The sequence below is a fragment of the Squalius cephalus genome (genome assembly GCF_949319135.1).
Source record: "Squalius cephalus genome assembly, chromosome: 8".
Taxonomy (NCBI): Eukaryota; Metazoa; Chordata; class Actinopteri; order Cypriniformes; family Leuciscidae; genus Squalius; species Squalius cephalus.
The window spans coordinates 1,427,898-1,448,241 of NC_137129.1; the positions used below are offsets into that span (position 1 = coordinate 1,427,898).

A 20,344-nucleotide genomic window follows, 5' to 3' on the forward strand; every position below is an offset into this window, starting at 1 on the left:
GATTTTATTAACAGAAAAGTACACATCAACGCACACTAGTGTTCCAGGTGAGTGTTCTTCATTACTTTGAATGTTGTCAGTAACACATTATATAACATAATATTCTTTCTGAATATATTCTTAGATATAATATTCTTACTGAACATTTGATAACCAATAATGTGAATTAACACAGTTGTTATCGCAAAGTAAACCCTGAAAGGGTGATCAGGACCCTCTTATTACATGGCTACTAACCACAAATAAATCATTTTGAACACAAAATATTAATTTGTATTGAAATATTATATTAGCACATTTGTAATAAATGCAAAGCTTCAGTGAAGAAAAATATTTCTAGTAAGACAAACGAACTAGTTCAAACAAGACAAACATTTAAGGGATAATGTACAGTCATGTACACCAAATAAATAATTACATGGACATATTGACTTGTGATGAAACCGTTTTAAATTCTTGCCTGTTTATTATCTTAGAATCCATTACAGTGTAAAAAAAACAATCATTCTGGCAACAAGACGAACACTACTGTACTCTTAATACTAAAAATACTTCAATGCAATCTTAATATTTGAACACAATTAATAACTATAACAGAGACTCAACTGGCACCAGTTGTGTTTGTATGAAACGAGACAGAGCGGGTCCACAGTGTGATAAAAGAAACATTAAAGAAAGGCCGGCTCCAGAAACCCGGATGAGCTGTGTGTTATCCAGCGCTGCTGTTGATGACGTCATTATCTGAAAATATCAGACCTCAGAATGTCACAACTGACCAATCAGAATCAAGTATTCCAGAAAGCCGTTTAATAATCATTTGGATTATATATTTTAGCATTATTTTGCCCATTATATTGGGATTATACTTAAGCACATTAAAGTAATAAAAAAAAAAAAAGTTGTTTATTATTTTATGTTATACAGGGAATCTTGCTCTTGGAGCCACAGCTGTCCAGTCTTCCACATACGGTGGAGCAGGAGCTCAAAATGCTGTCGATGGCAACAGGGATTCAATTTGGGGTGGTGGGTCATGCAGTCATACTAATGGGGACAAAGACCCCTGGTGGAGAGTTGACTTGGGGAAAGCCTACGAGGTATCCAGGGTTAGCATCACTAATCGTGGAGATGCTGTTCCAGAGAGGATAAATGGTGCTCAGATCCGTATCGGCAACAGCCTGGAAAATAATGGCAACAATAATGAGCTGTAAGTATTGTCTCTCTCTTAATACTTACATAAATGGTTGGAAAATTAGTAAAAAAGATACAATTGCTTTGAATAAATCCTTCTACGCTGCATGCAGATTTAAAACTCCCCTCTCTATTTCTCTGTTACTCTGTTACTCTGTGTGTCTTCACAGGGCTGCATCTGTTTTGTCCATCCCACTTGGAGACACAAAAACATTTCAGTTCAAGCCTATTAAGGGCCGATATGTCAACATTTTTATACCTGGGCGCAATGAATATCTCACACTATGTGAGGTTGAGGTGTTTGCAGGTGAGCAATTAAAGGAGAGAGACATGGTGTGTAGACATTTGTACTATTTATATACTAAGTGTATGTTGCCTTAATAATTGTTATTTTCTGATTTCATTGCCAGATTAAGTGAAGTGAGATCCTACAAGCAAAATATCAAACTAGGTTTCTTTCTGAGCAATACTAATATTGCACTTTTTTCAAATTTTTTTTTTTTTTTTTTTCATTTACCTATTCACCCTTTAACCTTAAAATAAAGGATAAGTTTCTGTGCACATTCAGTAAAGGTTTGAAATGGTTTATGGTTATCTTGAAATGGTTATCTCTCTGCTTTCTACATCAATAAATTACTACAGCATTGCATGTTGTATTGTGTGTTTCTGGATCAAAAAAGACTCATGACTTACAATGAGGAGGAGGTATAGTGTTACATAGCCACCCATCAAGGGTTGAGGAGCTGGTAACAAAGTAAAGAATTACATTTTATAAAAAAAGAGAAAGAAAAAGAAAACTATGGAGAGAACGAGGATTTCCAACCTTCTGTCCCAGAATCAACAACACAACCACCAATTCAACCAATATTAACTTTCAATTTTCTGTTATAAAGGGTAAAAAAAGGCACAAAATCAATAATAACCAAACCAGATATATTAATATCAAAAATAATAATTATGAAATTAGGGGGAATAGCTTCAGGGGAGAGCCTGGCCAAAATAACAAACAAAACAAAAAACGAACTACCCCAGAAATCTCTCTAAATTACCTGGAGAAAGATAATTCAGAATAATAATTTACATAACTCTTCCCTCTCTCCCTGTTTAACCATAAACAGGAGAAAATCAGGATTACAAACAAAAATTGCCCGGTCTAGTCAGTCTGGCGTCTAACAGCTGAGGTAAACATTCCAAAAAAAAAAAAAAGTAAAATTAAACCACATAAATTTGAATTTTTTAAATTTGTAAAAAAAATTTCACAATCAATCTTAATTTTTGATAAAAATAATATCCTTGTGACACTCATATAAATTTTTCTGCATGTTATACAAACCAACAAACTACATAATAGCACAAAAAGACTGGGACTTTGAGTGCATAATCCTTCGGGCGGTGCGCGCCGGTATACAGTAATGAGATGTAGTACCGGCAAGAGGACAGCAGCTTTTTGTCCTATACCCGCAAATTTTTTAGGGAACCACATCCTAATGCATTGACATCCCTACAGTGCACTCACTGTCTTTTACTAACATTTTGATTAGGTAGTTGTCCTGTATGGCCTTCTTCTGCATGACATTACTGGTACCCAGATTTTTCCTCCGGACAATTTCAGTCAGTCGCACTTCAATATAACTTTTTCTAACTTTTTTTCTAACAACTGTTTTCGGAGCAGCCTCAACTCTGATTGGTTCTATACTAGCTGGGGTGGGACTTGTGATTTGGGTCCCTCTGCTGTTTCCATCGGACTAAACCATTTTTAGGGAGGGGAGAGAGAGGAGATATTTGAAAAATGATTGAACTAAATAAGTTTTTGTGGTTTTCATCTGGCATATAAATGTATGTACTATAATGATTCATAAGAGTAGGGGAATATATAGCATAACTACTGGATTTAGGGGGCTCCTATTGTTGCGGCAAACCGCCCGATGTCACGCCTCTCATTACACAGGAATGAACGCCAGGTGAAGCTGAATCAAAACTATCCCGTGCAGTTTAAATTAAAGTCTTTGACCCAACGTTTCCACTGCCCCACGCTGCTCACAGTACACAATGAAATGAGCAAACCCAAGGTGCGCGCCACGCTGATTGAAACCAGCTTCACCTGGTGTTCATTCTCGTGTAACGAGAGGCATGACAGCGGGTGGTTTGCCGCAACACCTCCCACTCGAGCATTTCGTGCAACCATGGAAAGGTCGCCGAACTTCAAGGCAATCCTGATCAAGGGGTCTGCTCCTCGACAGGAAGGAGAACAACGAGGCGCCTGATGTCCCTCCGCAGCACAGTGCTTATTGGAGCTCCCCTTCTTGTCACGGGATGTTAAGTTCAGGGCCACAGACTTTGGACATTGGACTGGAACACAGTGGCCTGGAGTGACTAGGACGTCGACAACCCTTACAACACCCTTGGAGTCTGGAGCAACGGCGACAACTCTGCCAAGCCTGAACTGGCCCCGCAGTGCGTTCTGATCACAAAGCCAAACAACGTCCCCTACAGCCACGTTCCTCTCTGCTTGCTTCTGCCACTTGCTTCTGATGAAGAGATTTGGTCCGGCAAGCTGGCACCAGGCTCTCAGAAGCTGTTGACTTGGGCCTCGATTTCTTGAAAACGCTTGTAGGGGTAGTTGGTAAAACTGAAGGTCTTAAAGTCTCCATCTTGAGATGCACGCCCAAGAAGAAGTGCATTGGGTGTCACATACTGGATGCGGTCCTCACGACTCTGGATCCTTGTGTCGATCGGGCGCTCGTTAGCCAAATTCGCCGCCAACTGAAGCGCTGTGAGGAACTCATTGAAGGTAAGACCAACTGACTTTCCCAGACTTTGAAGAGCCCTCTTCACAATCCGCACTGCAGCTTCAGCAGCTTCAGCAGCTCCATTGCGGTGTGGCGAATCGGCAGGGAGCACCTTCCAAATCCAGCATGTACCACTTTTTACTGCATACTCATCCAGGCTTGCTGTCTCTTAGTCTTGCCTGAAGGCATACAGCTCATCCAACACAGGCCTTGCGCCAACAAAGTTGGTCCCAGGATCTGACCAAACTTTAAGGGGATGCCCCCTGATAGCAGCAAATCTCTGGTAGGCCATCAAGAAGCTTTCTGTAGACATACTATTGGCCAGCTCCACATGTACGGCCCTGCTCGCCATACAGCAGAAGAGGACTCCCCAGACCTTCATGGACACCCTACTTTTAACATCGTCTCTCACCAGGTATGGCCCAAACAGATCAACGGCAGTGAACTGGAATGGTGCAGCAGGCCCTGACCTTTCCACAGGTAGGTCACCCATCACTTGCCCACGTACTCGAGCCCTTGCTTTCTTGCAGATGATGCACTGGTTTACAACTTTCTGAGCGAGCCTTCTCCCTCGCACGATCCAAACCGTGCGCTGCATCCTCAACAGGGTGTCAGCAACCCCTTCATGCCCCTCCTGATGACTCTTGCGCGCCACCAATGTCCCAAGCCAGGTATCGAAATGCAACAATGGCACAGCTGCATGATCTTTTTTGAAGTATTGAACTCTACCTCCACACACCAGCACTGCCCTACAAAGCCAAAGAGCAGTATCAGCAAAAACGCCAAACTGAGAAAAACAGCTTTTTGTGTTTTTCTTACACCAAATATAAGCATCCAATTAAATTTATCAACAAAGGGTACAATTAGATAGATCAAAGGGAGGTGAATATTAAACATTTCGTTTTTTGACAGTCAGGCAAAATTTGGTAGTTTTATAGGCTATTTGCTATACTGCGCTTTGCCTTTGCATTACTGCATGTAACTTACATGGCCATACAATAACATATAGCAGTAAGTGTAGCAAGTGATCATAATCACTTGCTTATATCATAAATCATAAATCAAATAATTTATTGAGGAGGCACTTACTACATTTTCTACAGATTTGCTACTTGATGCCTTAACAATGGCACAACTCCATCATTTATAAAAATGTATGTAAAACATATATAAACAAAATCAACTGGGTATTCTTGTAGACCTTCATGTCAAGCAATGACAAAGGCACACAGCTGCAGCAGCTGCTTATAGTTGTCAAAGTACAGTATATGTTAATTATTAATGATTACAATTATGTGGCATATTATGTAAACCCCCATTTTCTTGTTTTTGTTGATTGACCGTTTTCTCCATCTTCATTCTTTCTGCTAAGCTGTGACTTTCCATCCCCTTTGGCATTATAATCATATTTTTCAAAAAACAAACAAACAAAAAACACAAGCGTTATTAGATTCATATATTTTAATTGTATCACAAAAGTGCTGTCTTTTATGGCAATCATTAACATATTGCTTTAATTTCAGTTTGGGAATAGGTCTTCACATGTAATTACAAACAGTTTAAGTTTAATCATTCAGGGAATCAATATATCAATAAATGAAATATGAGCTTGTTAGGGAACAGCTACTGAACTATTTTTTTATTGGAGTTAAGTCCTGTAAAAAAAAAAATCAAACATTCGGTGTAGTTACACTAACTTGGCAGAATCGTCATGGGAGGTCTTGAAGAATAGATCCTTGGAGCCTCTCCTGGCCTGGATCTCAACCATCTCAGCCAATTTCGAAACAGTCTGAGTGAGCTTACTCTGACTCTGGCCACCCTTCCAAGCAAGGACATTTTTGTTCTCCAGTCTGATGATTTCAATGTTGGAACTGGAGTATTTGATGACTCTGACAAAATCTTCAAAGTCATAAAGTTACCCCCCAGGGCATCTTTTCATGCCAAGTTCCACCCCATGGTGAATGGAGTCAGCGCTCATAAAGGTATGGCCAGGTTCAAAGAATTTGAAGGTAATTTCCTCCAGTGATGTCATCTTACTATTTACAAGAGTCACTAGGCTGCTCAATAGACTCCAGTTTTTGTTCTGGGCAGTGCAATTATCTGCCCAGATCACTGCATGTTTTATGTCACGCTCTGTGTCGTGCGTCAGTGCTGTAATGAAAGCAGATGTAATTTCTTCAGCATTGCGCCCAGCAATACCCTCATGCCCTCATTGTGGACTGATTGTCTGTGTCTGTTTCCATGTCATCATTGTCACTAGCTGCAGTCCCATCCATGGTCTGTTCAGCCCTGCCTTTGTAGCTTTGAATGATTTGTTCATGACCAAATGCTTTGGCATGAATTTCAATCCGAACACATTTCTCACACTCTTCTTCACCTAGTTTTGTAAAACTAATGTTCAATTCTTGAACCACTTTGCGATAAGCCTCATATGAACATTTTAGGCCAGGATTTTTCTCTATGAAGTCCTCATGCATGAACTTGACTGTTATGTCACTTGCTAGGTATCTTCATTTCAGAGCATGTTGGCGTCTGTAGTGGCTAATGGAGGGCCCATATGATTCTATGTGATCCTTTATTGGGCCGTAGTTCAGTTTGTTTGAGGGGACATGCATCCCTCTTCTGTCCCTTGATGACATAACTGAGTCAAGCGACTCTGCCTGCACAGCCGTTGTAATGAATCGATCATTTTTGGGATGGTATCCGAGGGTTGCTATGAAAAACAGCTTGCAAAGTTCATGGGATTGTCCATTCTCATCTTTGAAGTGGTAAGAGTATGTCATTTTCCAGTGGCTGGTCCTTGAGTCCTTTTTTGTTGCTGTTTTGGAGATGCTGCTGAAAATCCATGATTTTCGTTCATGGAAGTTTCTGGACCAGTAGTCATCAAGTATTTCCTTGCGCCTATCATGTGAGATTTTGAAAGTACATTGCTTTGTGCATCTGTTTATGTCACATGGGACACCAAGAGGGGGAATCTTTGAGTTATTTGATGGTCGCTCACTAGCCACTGGCGGTGAAATGCTGACTCTGGACTTTTTCTTGGGTGGCTCAGGGGATACAATCACTTCATCACCTGTGTTATCCTGAGATGGAATGTAGGTGGGTTCATTTCCATCTCCACTGGAGGCAGTGTGGGTGGCTGCATCATCTTCATCATCTGTGTTATCCTGAGATGGAATGTAGGTGGATTAATTGCCATCTCCACTGGAGGCAGTGTGGGTGGCTGCATCATCTTCAAAGTCAGAGAAGGACTGCCCTGTCACATCATAAAGCTGAAAGGTGTACCCTGTCTCAAGGATAGTAAGAAGATATGACATAGCATTGTCTACAAGATCTGGCTGACCCACCTCAGCATCCACTCCTAAATCTGGAGTGATGGAGAGAGAGGCGCCTGTCACAGTACTGTCTCCAACTTCCTGGGCGACATCATTTTCGGAGATGGTGCGTTCTATGGCTTTTGACTGGCCCATCATTTCATCAAATAAAGACAAAGCTGTCACAGCTGGTTTCTTGACATTATCTGGAAGATAATCACAGTGTAATTGTTATTTTTGATGGTACCATGTAATATTACAGCAAGAATGATGATTATTGACTGAAGCAATTTTGATGAATTTACTATTACTGTGAAACTAACAGTGTGTGCAGGATGCCCTCCACAAATGTATGCATGGCATATTAGATTTTTTTTTTCTCTCTAAACTCAAAAAAACTATGACTGTAATGTTTGAATATGTAAACATAAAACATAAAAACATACTTAAAGGTCAAATATTTAATATAGGCTATGTACTGTAATAAATCCAAAAATGGCACTAATGCCTAATCAGATATTAAGGAAACATGTTAAGCTGAAATACTATCTTTTCTGACAACAATGCTAATCATCTAGTCAGTATTTTTTCTTTTTGAAATTTACATTCTGTGACGAAATTTATGTTTATGTTTTTGGCCTGTGTGTTGTTATCAACTGCCCAGTTTGACAGCCAGGCCAGGTTGCCAGATATACCTGTAAAAATGTAAACCCAGTGTGCTACAGCTGTAACATCAGTACAGCCTTGAAATCAGCAAACAAACGAACGGGATCAACGGAGATAGATTCTACCTGCCCTAAAAATAAAAAATAAAAACAGCATGTTTCTAACAGTTGCGTGACCAGAGACGTGACAAACCCCTGGTAAATATTGGAGATGTATTTGAGATGTATTTGAAAGATGGAGACAGCTTAGAGCCCAAAACGACACATTGTTGGCTTATTTCCTCCTGAACAGGTAAGCATTAGCTTCAGGCTAATTTATCACGGCTACTAGGGACGGGCATTTTTTGTCATTTTTTGTCATTTCAACATTTGTGTACTCACATTGAATTATTTAGCTAGAGTACCCGAGTTGGTTACTCGCAAAAACAATTGAGACACAGCCAGTAAAGTGATCCTGACTGGTCCTGGCTAACGCCGCCATGCTAACCCTGATAACGTTACCAGACAAGCAGCTTGTTAACAAAGTGTAGTTCAGCGGCCGGAGCCGACAAGTGAGTTATTTTAAGCCATGAGGGGCTGTACATCGGGAAGAGAAGACTGTGAGTTTGCAGTGAGTTTAGCGATTGTTGCCGTAATTCTAAGCCAATGAAGTGTGTTCAGTCGGCAAAGTAGTGGTATTTTTAGCGGTTCCTATTGTAATTCTAAGCCGAGGAAGTGTGCCTGTTTGGCGTGTGGAGAGGACGGCGAGGTTGTGGGGTTTTTGGCGGTTCTTACTGTAATTCTAAGCCAAAAAAGTGTGTCTGTCAGTTGGGTAACAGTTGGGCTTTTATGACTGTCAATATAGCCAGCATCAGAACGTTAGCAGCTCCACAGTGTCAGGACCGGGAACCAGAACTCAAATGCAGACCAGAGTGTCAGTTCAATTAAAGGTGAATTTATTAACCACAAGTTTAAACAGAGATGTATGCTGAGCAGGGTATGTTCTCGCAGAACAGACGGTTGGTGGTCCAGTTCCAGTGATCTGTGTCCTGAGGTTCTGGTGAGAGATTTGAGTCCAATGTTCAGACTGGAACACTGTGATCAAAAATAGGAAAAACTTAGTTAGCTCTCAATTCCCCAACAAAAGACAAAATACAGAAAACTCAGAATATTGGTCGGCTGACGTGTACTCGTACTGAATGGTACAACGATCCGGCGGGGACTGGAAAGTTGGTCTGGCTTTTATAAGAGAGTAGATTGCTTGATATGGAACAGGTGTGCTTGATTGACGTGATGAACTGCAGGTGAGAAGACAGGATCACTGGAGAACACGCCCACCAGCAATCTCAAATCAGCCAGAGCCAGGATCACGACCAAGGGTTTGTGACACACAGTGGCTGTGCAGCGAAGTAATGTCTGGCTATGTGAGACTAAGCAGCTCCACAGTGGCTGTGCAGCGAAGTAATGTCTGGCTATGTGAGACTAGCGTCTAGCAACATTGTTTTGGATGCTGCCGCGGTCTCAGCCTGGCAACCTCCGTGAACTTCTGGTGAACCCCGTGAGTCTGGGGAGGAGGGGGCGGGGGAGACGACTCTCTCCACTATTTTGAATTTGTACTGCAGTAACTATTTTAAACACTACCTGTCAGTATTACTTATTCATTTTGACCTTTAAGGTAATTTCTCTAAGTTATTCCCCAAAGTATCTATCCCAATGCTGTAAAAAAACTAATGCTAGCTAGAAAGAGCTAAACAGACAAAATTGACAAAAAAAGGGTTACGAGGTTTAAAACTTACCAATTTTTGGTTCCTTGTTGTCTAAGGCAAGTTTCACCAGCATTATTCCACGTAAAAGTGAAGCCATTTTGACAGTTCCTTAGAGGTTTTATAGCATACATATACAGTATGCTATAAAACCTGACTCATGCCACTTAGTTGCAACAAAGGTAAACTGCAGTATTATAGTGAAACCAAGGCAGACTGCAGTACGGGCAGATACTGCATTCTGCCTTGGTTTCACTCTACTTTTCTATACAATACTGCAACTAAAAATGTAAATTTATATAAGAAATTTATTAGGTAGCCATATGAAATTTTAACAGATTGAAGAGTAGATCCTGCACTTTTTATTTGTGCAAAAAATTTTTTTTTGAAAAATTGGAGATACTGCTTTTAGCCTTTGTAGGGCAGAGCAGTCCACTAGCTCCATCTCTGTACACAACAAGCCGGTTCAATGTGGAGGTGGGAAAGGCTACCCCCTCTTGAGCTGCAAGGCAGAGATCTCGGAAGGCATCCTCTCTTTCTATCACTGTGATGATGCCGGTCGACTGGACTGCCTCCCACTTTGGTCTTCCATCTGTCTTAACCCGAAGAAGCTTCTGTGCCACTCTCCAGACCAGTGCAATTACCTTTGTAAGCCATCTTAGGTTACTGAACCGTTTGATATCGACAAGTATAGTAACCACAGTGCCTGCAGATGGTCTACGCAGGTCTGTTGGAGTTTGACTCTGGTACTGCTTTGGTTCCTGCTTTGCGCCGGCCCGAAGTGTAACTACAAATGCCTTCTTCTGGATTCTTATTATGTTTTCTCTGGCTGCAACAGCAACATCCTTAGCGGACTTTACCGGCCACTCGCTCTCTGGGAGGCTTAAAAACTTGGGGCCCGTCTGCCACTCAGAGCCTTCATCTAAATCTTTAGGAGCAGCCCCTCTTGAGATGATGTCTGCTATATTAAGTGGCCCGGGGATCCACCACCAGTCCTGGACATTTGTGCTGCCTTGAATCTCACCAATTCTGTTGGCAAAGAACGTCGAAAGGACCGTTTGACTGTCGACCAGGTGATACCACCTCTCCACACAGATCCGGCTGTGCCTCTGGAAATACTTTTTCAGCCGGGCTGCATAGACAGCCCCACAGATCTCTGCTTTAACCGCATCTCCCTTCTGGTCCAATGATGTCAGCTTAGCCTTGGATTCAACTAGCCGTATAATTACGTCTTGTCTGCTATGCCAACGCAGGTATAACACAGCTCCATAAGAGTGCTCACTGCCGTCAGAGAACGTGACGCCACAAGGTTCAGCACTTGGGTCAGGAGGTGTCAGGGGCCTAGTAAACCTTAACTGGCTCAGCTTAGCATAATCTTCCAAGAGGCAGATAGCATCTTGCCGAAGTCCCTCAGACAAAGCTGTGTTCCAGGTATTTTCAGTTGGACTGTACTTTACTCTTGCTTCCTGAAACGCCCTCCTCACAAGAATGGCTCCCCTCTGCTTCACAGGAGTCGACCGAGGGGATCGTATAACCCAAAGACTTGACTTAATAGCTCTCTACGGGTTAGCGGGTAGGGTGCCTGCCCTCTTACTTCCTCCCTCGGCAGATCTTTGACTTGAAAGGGGTTCCTTACTTATGAAAATTGCCACCACCTTTCACCCCACCAGCGATGACCCTGCTCCCCCTACATTCCCCAAAACAAAGCCATTTAACCCGCAGCAATTTTCAGTCCGTGAAACGTGCCTGGAATTTCGACTGGCTGACTCTCACGTAATCCTGAGACCCTGACCCAGATATGTGCCTAAAGCTCCCACAAACCCCTTCCGGGACCAGGTGATGAACTTGCCACCCATGGAATAGGAAGACCCAGACCTTGCGTTGCTGTGTCCTTTCCGTGCACTGCATATTTACATGGACCGTACACAGAGCTTCAGGGCCTGTATTTATCAAGCTTCTCAAAAGTGCCATTTTAGTCTTAAGTGCTGAGAATACATGAAATTTACTCCTACTTTCAAACTTAAGTATAAAAGCAAGTTATCAAATTTCTTCAAATCTAAGAATCACTCTTACTCTCCCAGTAGTTTAAGACAGCTCGAGAGGTCTCTCAAGTGGTTAGGAGTTGCCAGTAGGGGCTTGTGATGCACTGAGGAGACAGAGAAGTGCGCAAATCTTTCAGGAAAGGAAGAATGTTTTTTAAATGTTTAATGACGAGCAGTTAATCAAACGGTATCATTTGGACAGAGCAGGCATCATCTTTGTAAGCGCTGGTTAATGTTGGGCTGAACTTGCCTTTTATAACATGTTTCCGCTATTTGACTAATTCAGCAAGCAGTAGCGCTTCTTCCTCTCTCCAGTTCGGTTTTCTTTTGGAATCCAAAGTGGCTGATTATATCATAAAATGTCAGTTAACAGCACACCGGTTTAAAATTTGTAATTAAGACATGGTGAAAACGTGCTTATCTTTCATTTCCAATGTGAATATCATAATGTATTCTGTTGAAAATGATGTATTGTAAAATGTGTGTTGAATGTAAACTCCTCTTAGGAATTTCACCATTCAATGTGAATTTATTTGAGAATATTCTTAAAGGGTTAGTTCACCCAAAAATGAAATTACTGAGAGAATTTACATCTTGTTCCAACCCCGTAAGACTTTCGTTCATCTTTGGAACACAAATTAAGATATTTTTGATGAAATCTGAGAGCTGGCTCACTCCTTCATAGGCTTTTTTGTAATTGAAACTTGCCGGCCCAGAAAGTTAGTAAAGACAATGTTTAAAATAGTCCAAGTGACTACAGTGGCTCAACCTTAAGTTTATCAAGCGACAAGAATACATTTTGTGCACAAAACCCCCCCAAAAATGACTTTATTCAACTATTGAGTTCACGTAGTGTAACAGCGCAGCGCTTGGTTGTACGTCAGAGCGTAGGCTCACTATTGGCCGACACTGGTCATATGAGTGATGCTTGTGATGCGGGTCAAAAAGTATTCTCGTCGCTAATGAATAAACTAATGTCTAACTTGAATGTACTTAATATAAAATCATTTGCAAAATGTGCACATGTAATAATGAAATCTATCTTTTCCCATTTCTTTTATTTTGTTGTGAGAAGACACAACTGCCACTAAATCAGTTTACTCAACCACAATATGAATAAATGCATTCTGTACCAATACTTCGTCTTCCTGTGTTGAAACGAGATTTATAAAACATTATGTATTATAAAAAAATATGATCTGTATACGTATACTGTACTAAGTTTTCAATGAAACACTTTACAGAGCATGAGACGGATATTTTTACCACCATAAAAAAAAAAATTAACATTACTCAACATACAGATCAGTGAAAGTCATGAGTGAAAGTCTCATCAGCTACATTTTAAAATGGTACATTGTGAAATATGTAACCAAATAATAAACGATTGTGATATATATATATACTTTTTTTTTTTTCCTCTTTTGAAAGTTGTGAAAACTATTGTGGAGTTTTTCTTTTGCTATTTGAGTGAATGGGAACACTAAAAATATATTTAATGTACTCTCTCATTCACCAATATAGAAGTTTACCCAACTATACATACAGTCGGCATCTAGTTATAGTTGGGGGCGTGGCGAGGGTGGAGTCGACGTGGGGGAAAACACCACGAACATCGTGTGTATTTGAATGACAAAAATGTAGTATTGCGAGTCATTGACGCCTGCCGACCGGCAACGGTACATTGCAAAATTAACTGCAATAGGTTATGATTGCCCTTATTTAATTAAAAACTGGGTCAATGACCCAACCAAATGGCCGGAGGTGTCATTTCCAGACATATTTTGTTATCTGGTTGAATCTCCAGGTAGCTGTAGCGGTAACATTAGCCTATAACTCAATCAACTTTCGTATTGCATACTATAACTCCATAAAACCTTGTCACTTACCAATTGTACGTATGCTTCACTCCAAACTATTAGTAGCCTAGTACGAAGTTGCCAAGGGACTGTGTTGACAGTTATCCCTAACTCACAGACTGCAGTCTGTATTGAGTGTAGACCTCGAACTACTCCATAGGTTCCCGATTGGCCTATCAAGCGAGCTTTCAGCTGATAACGCTAATGTCAATGAGACATCCCTTATGAAAAACAACTATAGGAATCTTGTGGTATAGGAATACTATAGTATTTTGGGATACTATAGAAGTACTATAGAGGTATAACATCACAGAAGTATTATACACTAACTACTATAGAAATCTTATAGGATTACTATAGTTCTTTTTCGCAAGGGATGTAGACAAATCTGGCCCACTGCCTAATACGAGTTTAACACCCACTACTATATCACACAGGGATCTACTCACACAGTAATCTCAAACAAGAAAGCTCAAAAGCCATTTTGTCCTCCTTTCCGGTTCTGTGTGTTTATTAGGAAGGATGTAGAACTTCAATTCATAATTTGTTTGTTTATTGGCGGTACAGAAAACGACACAGCAACTCTTCGGCATGATTGTCCCGTGTATTTCAATTAGCGCCAAGGCAATGTTTTCCCCCACGGGCTAAATTCACATCACGTGACGGGGCGTTCCCGGGGGCGTTCCCAGACCAACCGTCTGTATGTATGACGACTTGAACTAGTGCATGCCGGTTAGAATTTTTGTTGAACTTGAAACGGCGCCGACACCATGTGGTCGTGTGTGACGAGTATATGTTGTTACACTAGATTATTGGAATAATAATTAACTAATAGTATTAATTTAAGGCCATTTTATTTTTAAATAATTTGTATTCTGAGAAATTATGCTGCCTTCAAATGCGATCGGAATTATCATAAATACTAGCTTCCTAGTTTAACCCTCTGGGGTCTATGGTGTTTTTGGGGCCCTTGGGATGTTCTGACATGCCCTGACATTTGTGCTTTTTTCAGTTATTTATAAACATGTTAATGGCAAAGGTGTAAATTCACTCTATATAGCACAAACAGGACTACCATAATATGTGAGCAACATGTATGTAGATGTTTGTATTTTTAAGAGAATAATGTTTATGCGTGGTTATTGAAAAATATAAAAATGAAAGTTGCTGAAATAAGACCACAAAACTCATACTAAATATGTGTCCACAAGACTTTTGACTAACGGATGTTGTCGCTTCGAGTTCTGGCTTCAAAATTATGTGAAAATAGTCTTGCTTTATCGTTCACAAAAAACAATACATTGATTTAAACTGTGTAAGACAGGTTTTGCTTGGAAAGCCAATATGCGAGGGGGGCGTGAACGAGGAGGGGTTAACACCTGAGAATACAATGTCCCACCCATTATGCGTAATTACTTGCATAATGAGCCATTTATTCAGGTGTGACACTGACTGAGCCACAAGAATGAATGCAAGGACAAAAGATATATTTAGAAGAAGACTTATATTGACCATTTAAGATGGTGATGTTGTTGCATATTCTGATGCGTTTCATTATTCTTCGTTAAAATAAGGAGTTACAGTTTCATTCATGTTATGAATTGTACATCTGTAATGATGTAAAGTTTTATTTGTTATCTTGAATGATCTGTGTGATGTTTAAATGTATTTTCTGTTATAAAACGGTTAACTGTTGATTCTGATTGGTCAATAGCTGTGTTTTATTCACGATAAAACATGGCTATGACCGTAACGTAAAATGTTCTCAATGATATTGTTCATTAAAGCTTGTAGAATAGAGTATCATTTTCCTTCAGGTCAGTCCTATATTTGTAAAAAATCATTTTGAATGTTCACCGCAATATCTGACATGCTAGTCATTTGTCAGTTGCGTCTTGCTTCTGTTTTCACAAGTTTCAGCCCTTTAAATATAAAAGTATTTTCTACTGATTGACTCACTCGTAAAGAAAAGTCTTTGTCTCCATCTAAAGGCATAATAATGTAACTTCTGTTGCTTGCTGTTCATGGTCAGGGACTATTTTTTTTTCCCAGCGGAAGGAAGACCTTTATGGATTTTACTGCATTAAAGTTGCATTGATACATATTTTTTGGCTTAAATATTTGTATTTTGTTGTAACCGTTTTATAAAAGCAATAAGGTACTCGAGGCTAGTGCTGTATCGTGAATAAGTTAAGGCTGAACAACGCCCTTCAGCCGTGACTTAATTTCTATGCAGCACAGCCTCTTGTACCTTATTACTTATATTGCTATGCAATGAGACATAATGTAATGAAGGACTGACACGGCTATAGACCAGAGATTCTCCTTGTTAGAGTCTGATGGTGTGTGTAATGTTTTGATACAGGTCAATTCACCAAAACCCAAGGTATGGCGAACTCAGATGGCGTCATCATATCCTATTCCCTCGACGAGATGACAGGTGTGTGTGTGGTGAGTCCAAAGATGAATCACATGGGACTGTTACAGGATACAGGGTATGAGTGTGTGTGTGTGTGTCTGAGGCCCTGTCCACACGGAGACGCATTTAGCTGTATACGTAAACATTTGTTATCGTTTCTGCATTTTGTCGAGACTGAAACGGCTATTTTTTTAAACCGGGTCCTAGAGTGGATAAATCTGAAAACGACACCCTTGCGTTTCCATGTGTAGCCTACAGCCAATCTGTATATTTTGTGAAACGATGTGTCATCACCCCACGTGTTGACTAGTCAGACAGTGCTAAGTCACGTAACAGCAACAACAACTGCGGACAACATTCTTGTGTTTGTGCTACAGAAGCTACTGAGCCTTTTTTAATTCTTTATTATTTACTTGAATGTATTTTTATTTTATTTCTTTCTTTCTTTTTTGTAACATTTTTATTTAGTTCTTTATTTATATTTTATTTCTTATGCTATGATGCTTTTCTGTTGTCTGATTAAGACATTTCATATTTTGTAGGGATGGTCATTTCATGGTAGGTGCATCCACTTCTGTGTTTATATCCGCAGGGTAGGGTGGGGCGTTGATTACGCACCTGCCAAAGCTTGTTGGCTTGATTTTAAGAGTAATCAGAGTGATCGGGCTCACTAGGCGTTATCCCATACAGTCGGTACGATCGACTAAGTCTCCGTTCCCTCCTTCAGGGAACGAGGGGTACATTGGTAACCGAGACGTTTCTTTTCACTGCCCATGGACGAGCATGTGAAGAATCAGTGGTTAAAATTCATCTTTACCACGATACCACAGCAGTATAATCCTAAACTATTGCTGTGTTCCCTTTATTTTACTGACAGACGACTGCTTCTCAAATCTAGTTCAATGCACAAGTTAAATGCAGGATTCACAAACCGCTTGCTCTTGAAAGATGGTGTTCAAAATACTTAGTTTTGAGTTTTATATTGTGTAGGTCTCCTGCTAACTGGCTAACTCACGTTATTACTGTCTTACTTAAATACTTCTGCTAATCAGTTTGTGGGCCACTATTACCTATAACTGTGTCTATTAATGCAGATTGTCTGTCGTTCTCACTACTTTGAGGAAAGATTAAGCATGGAGCAAGATTTGTTTTACCAACGTTTGTTACATCAGTCATTCACATCAGTCATTCACGCTAGAGCTCGACTAATGTATATGTAACCCAGGGCCAAAATAGGGCCCAATTTAACAGCCATAGTGAAAACTAAATAAATCAAAAAAACAAAATTCCTTAGATGATCAAATAAATTGTTTTGATTTTATTAAATGCAATAATATTCAAATTATATTAAATGGAATATAAGGCATATTGCAGAAAAACTTACCCAATGAAAATGATGAAATCGCACTGCAGATGTAGATTGACCAATTAGGTTGATTCAGTGATGGTAACTCCGCCCACCAGTTAGAGGGAGATTTGGTTGAACTTGGAGAAAGATGTGTTTTTCCGCAGAGAAACCCTGAAAAGAGAAAATATGAGAAGTTACTGGTTAAAACCTAAATCCGAATTGTTTAGGAACATATATTGAACGAGATTTTCTGATTTAAGTGAGTTTTGTAACGAGTTATAGACTTTGAGATCGTATAAATCAACTTTATATCAGCTGCGTCATATAGTTTATATCAGCTGCGTCACACGGAGGAAACAACATTTGTTGAGTTGTTTACAAAGGAATTGGTGAGTTCAATATTCAAATTGAATAATGTTTTGTTGTTTGAAGATAGACTAATAGGCTACTGTAAATGTATTTTGTTTTGTGCATGATTTATGTTCGTAATATCACTTGTATGATGTTAACAACTAATCTTGTGATCTGTTAAGTGTACAATATTGAATTGAAAATCATTTCAAGGTTGTCATGATTTAATGTGAGTGAATTAAGTTGCTGTCCGGTTATGTGCAGGCCGGGTTTTTTGTGCTTTTTGAACAGTGTTCGAGTTACTGAATCGCTGACGCTGAACTGCGTAGTCGAGGAGAGAAACAGATGGCGGGCCACCCAAAGAGCGGAATGGACTGAAATCTCGTGGATTCACGTTGGATAAACTGGTTGGATACACCCTTGAGTTTTCTTTCACGCGTTATATTTCACAACTGAGCAGACAGAACATTCTAACGCTTGCTCACTGAATGAACTGAGCGCTTTAGGGAAAAAAGAACGTTTTCTACTGACTCTTCCGTTCCCATAGAGACTTTCATAGCTCATTCGCAGTGTATGGACATTTCAATTGTATTCACTGTACATGTGATGTGTTCTGACATTGATATGTGAAATTTGAATCAGTTGATTCTTTTCATTTGAGTGAGGTATTACCTGCACATTTGAATTGTCTAGCATTCAGTAACTTTGATATAACCTGTGGAAAAGTAGAAAAATAGTTCTTAGTTATCAATTAAAGGGAAGGAAAGAAAAAACTAAAAATTCAGAGGATTTATACCAGTGTTTTAAAGGGGAAATTTCTCAAATTTGAATGTGATGTGTTTTGTTCTTTAGCTGTTTTTTTTTTCCATTCATTTCTTTCTCAATTTACGGATTTTCAAAGGGTAAAATTATTTGAAATTTGAACCTGATATTCATTTTTTTGTATTAATACATTGTTATTTTACTGTTTCCTCAACAAACATACGTATACATATATATAAACTAATTTTCCCTAAAATATCGGGTCTGTGTGTTTTCCTGCCTCCTGCGATACCTAAATCTTCTGAGGGTCAGTGATTAGGTGAAGTTTTCAGGGAACATTTATACCTGTTACTTACCCTAAACTGATAAAGTATCACACAGGTGTTACATATACATTGCATACTGTTATTGATACAGTTTCCACGTGTTCACCACAATATATTACAAAAATACTTGGTAAATAAATTAGTACAAGTAAAATAATTGGTTTGTTGATGCCAGATGGACATGCACTTGTTAATGCTGATGGTGAGGAATTACAGTTGCAACATCTCATAATGTCCCTCAAACTGAGTAGCATATCACTGAGAAACATCCTGCTCGAGTCGTCCTTGCGATGGAGGTTCGGGTTGAATAACTAGCTCTTCCAGTGTTTCATCATCGGACTCGCGCTCGCATTGATATGGTAAAATCAACATCATTGTTTGTTACTGTCTCTAGTTTACGGTGTAGGAAGCCTCAGGACAGCTGACGTTGTTATGGCAATGGCCATTTTTGTTTTCAGCGTGCGTGCTGTACGCGGTAAACCAATCACAACAGACTGAGCTGTCTGGCCAATCAGAGCAGAGTAGCTCGCGGAAAGGCGGGATTTAGAGAGATTGATTCATCTGACGAGTCATTTGAGAATCATTGAAAATGTGGTGATGTGCAAATGTATATTATGAGGAAATTAAAGAGTTTTTTGACCTTTGATGCATGTAAACCTGTTGTAGGAGACTCCAAAACAACATTAGGAAACTTTAAAATAGCATAATAGGGGCACTTTAAGGACTTACAAAGAAACACCTATCCAGGGGATATCAAGTTATTAAGAAAGGGGGCCCAGCTGTCACCTCGCAGCAAGCTGTATCATCTTGATGCCTTCCTGGATCAAGGAGTATTCAAGGTGGGAGGAAGGCTTTGCGATGCGCTCCTACCCAACTCAGTCAAACACCCAGTTGTCAATCCTAAAGATCACCACATAACAAAAATGATCATCTCTCAATGTCATGAGAATGTCAAGCACCAAGGAAAGGGCCTCACAGTTAATGAGATCAGATCACAAGGCTACTGGATTCCAGGAATGAGCAGAGCAGTAGCATACCATGTGCATCACTGTGTGACATGTCGTAAGCTCAGGAGACCAACAGAAGAACGAAGAATGGCAGACCTCCCCTCAGAGCGTACGAGACCATCCCCACCATTCACATACTGCGGTATGGACTGCTTTGGTCCCTTTGTCACTAAACAGGCTCATAAGGAACATAAAAGGTACGGCCTCCTCTTCACATGTTTCAGCTCCAGAGCTATTCATATAGAAATGCTAAATGACATATCTACTGCGCTGTTTCGTTGCATTATGGGGAGCAGTGCGCCAAATCAAATGTGGCCAAGGCACCAACTTTGTAGGAGCCAAGAATGAACTGAAAAATGCTCTAAAGGAAATTGATACCAATCGTCTGACAGTGTTCTTAGCTGAGAAGCAGTGCAACTTTGTCCTAAATCCGCGCCATTCAAGTCATGCAGGTGGGGTATGGGAGAGACAAATCAGAACAGTGAGAAATGTTCTTCGCTTAACTCTCTCACAATCTTCTGACAGACTGGAC

The 20,344-nt window shown here is 40.1% G+C and overlaps 2 protein-coding genes across 6 annotated transcripts in view; both read left to right on the plus strand.

The window, feature by feature from the left end:
• LOC307162653 (uncharacterized protein) overlaps positions 1-8,083 on the plus strand; it is a 43,624-nt gene extending 35,541 nt beyond the window's left edge. For all 5 annotated transcript variants that reach the window (XM_079878112.1, XM_079878115.1, XM_079878113.1 and 2 more), the window contains 4 exons: positions 15-47; positions 925-1,204; positions 1,359-1,495; positions 1,599-8,083. In XM_079878112.1, the coding sequence (XP_079734238.1) occupies positions 15-47; positions 925-1,204; positions 1,359-1,495; positions 1,599-1,603 (455 nt within the window). In that variant the 3' untranslated portion in view covers positions 1,604-8,083. The remainder of the gene's footprint in view (positions 1-14; positions 48-924; positions 1,205-1,358; positions 1,496-1,598) is intronic.
• The window catches only part of LOC307162669 (fucolectin-1-like), a 380,376-nt gene that overhangs the window by 89,106 nt on the left and 270,926 nt on the right, over positions 1-20,344 (plus strand). The gene's annotated exons all lie outside the window — the stretch shown is intronic.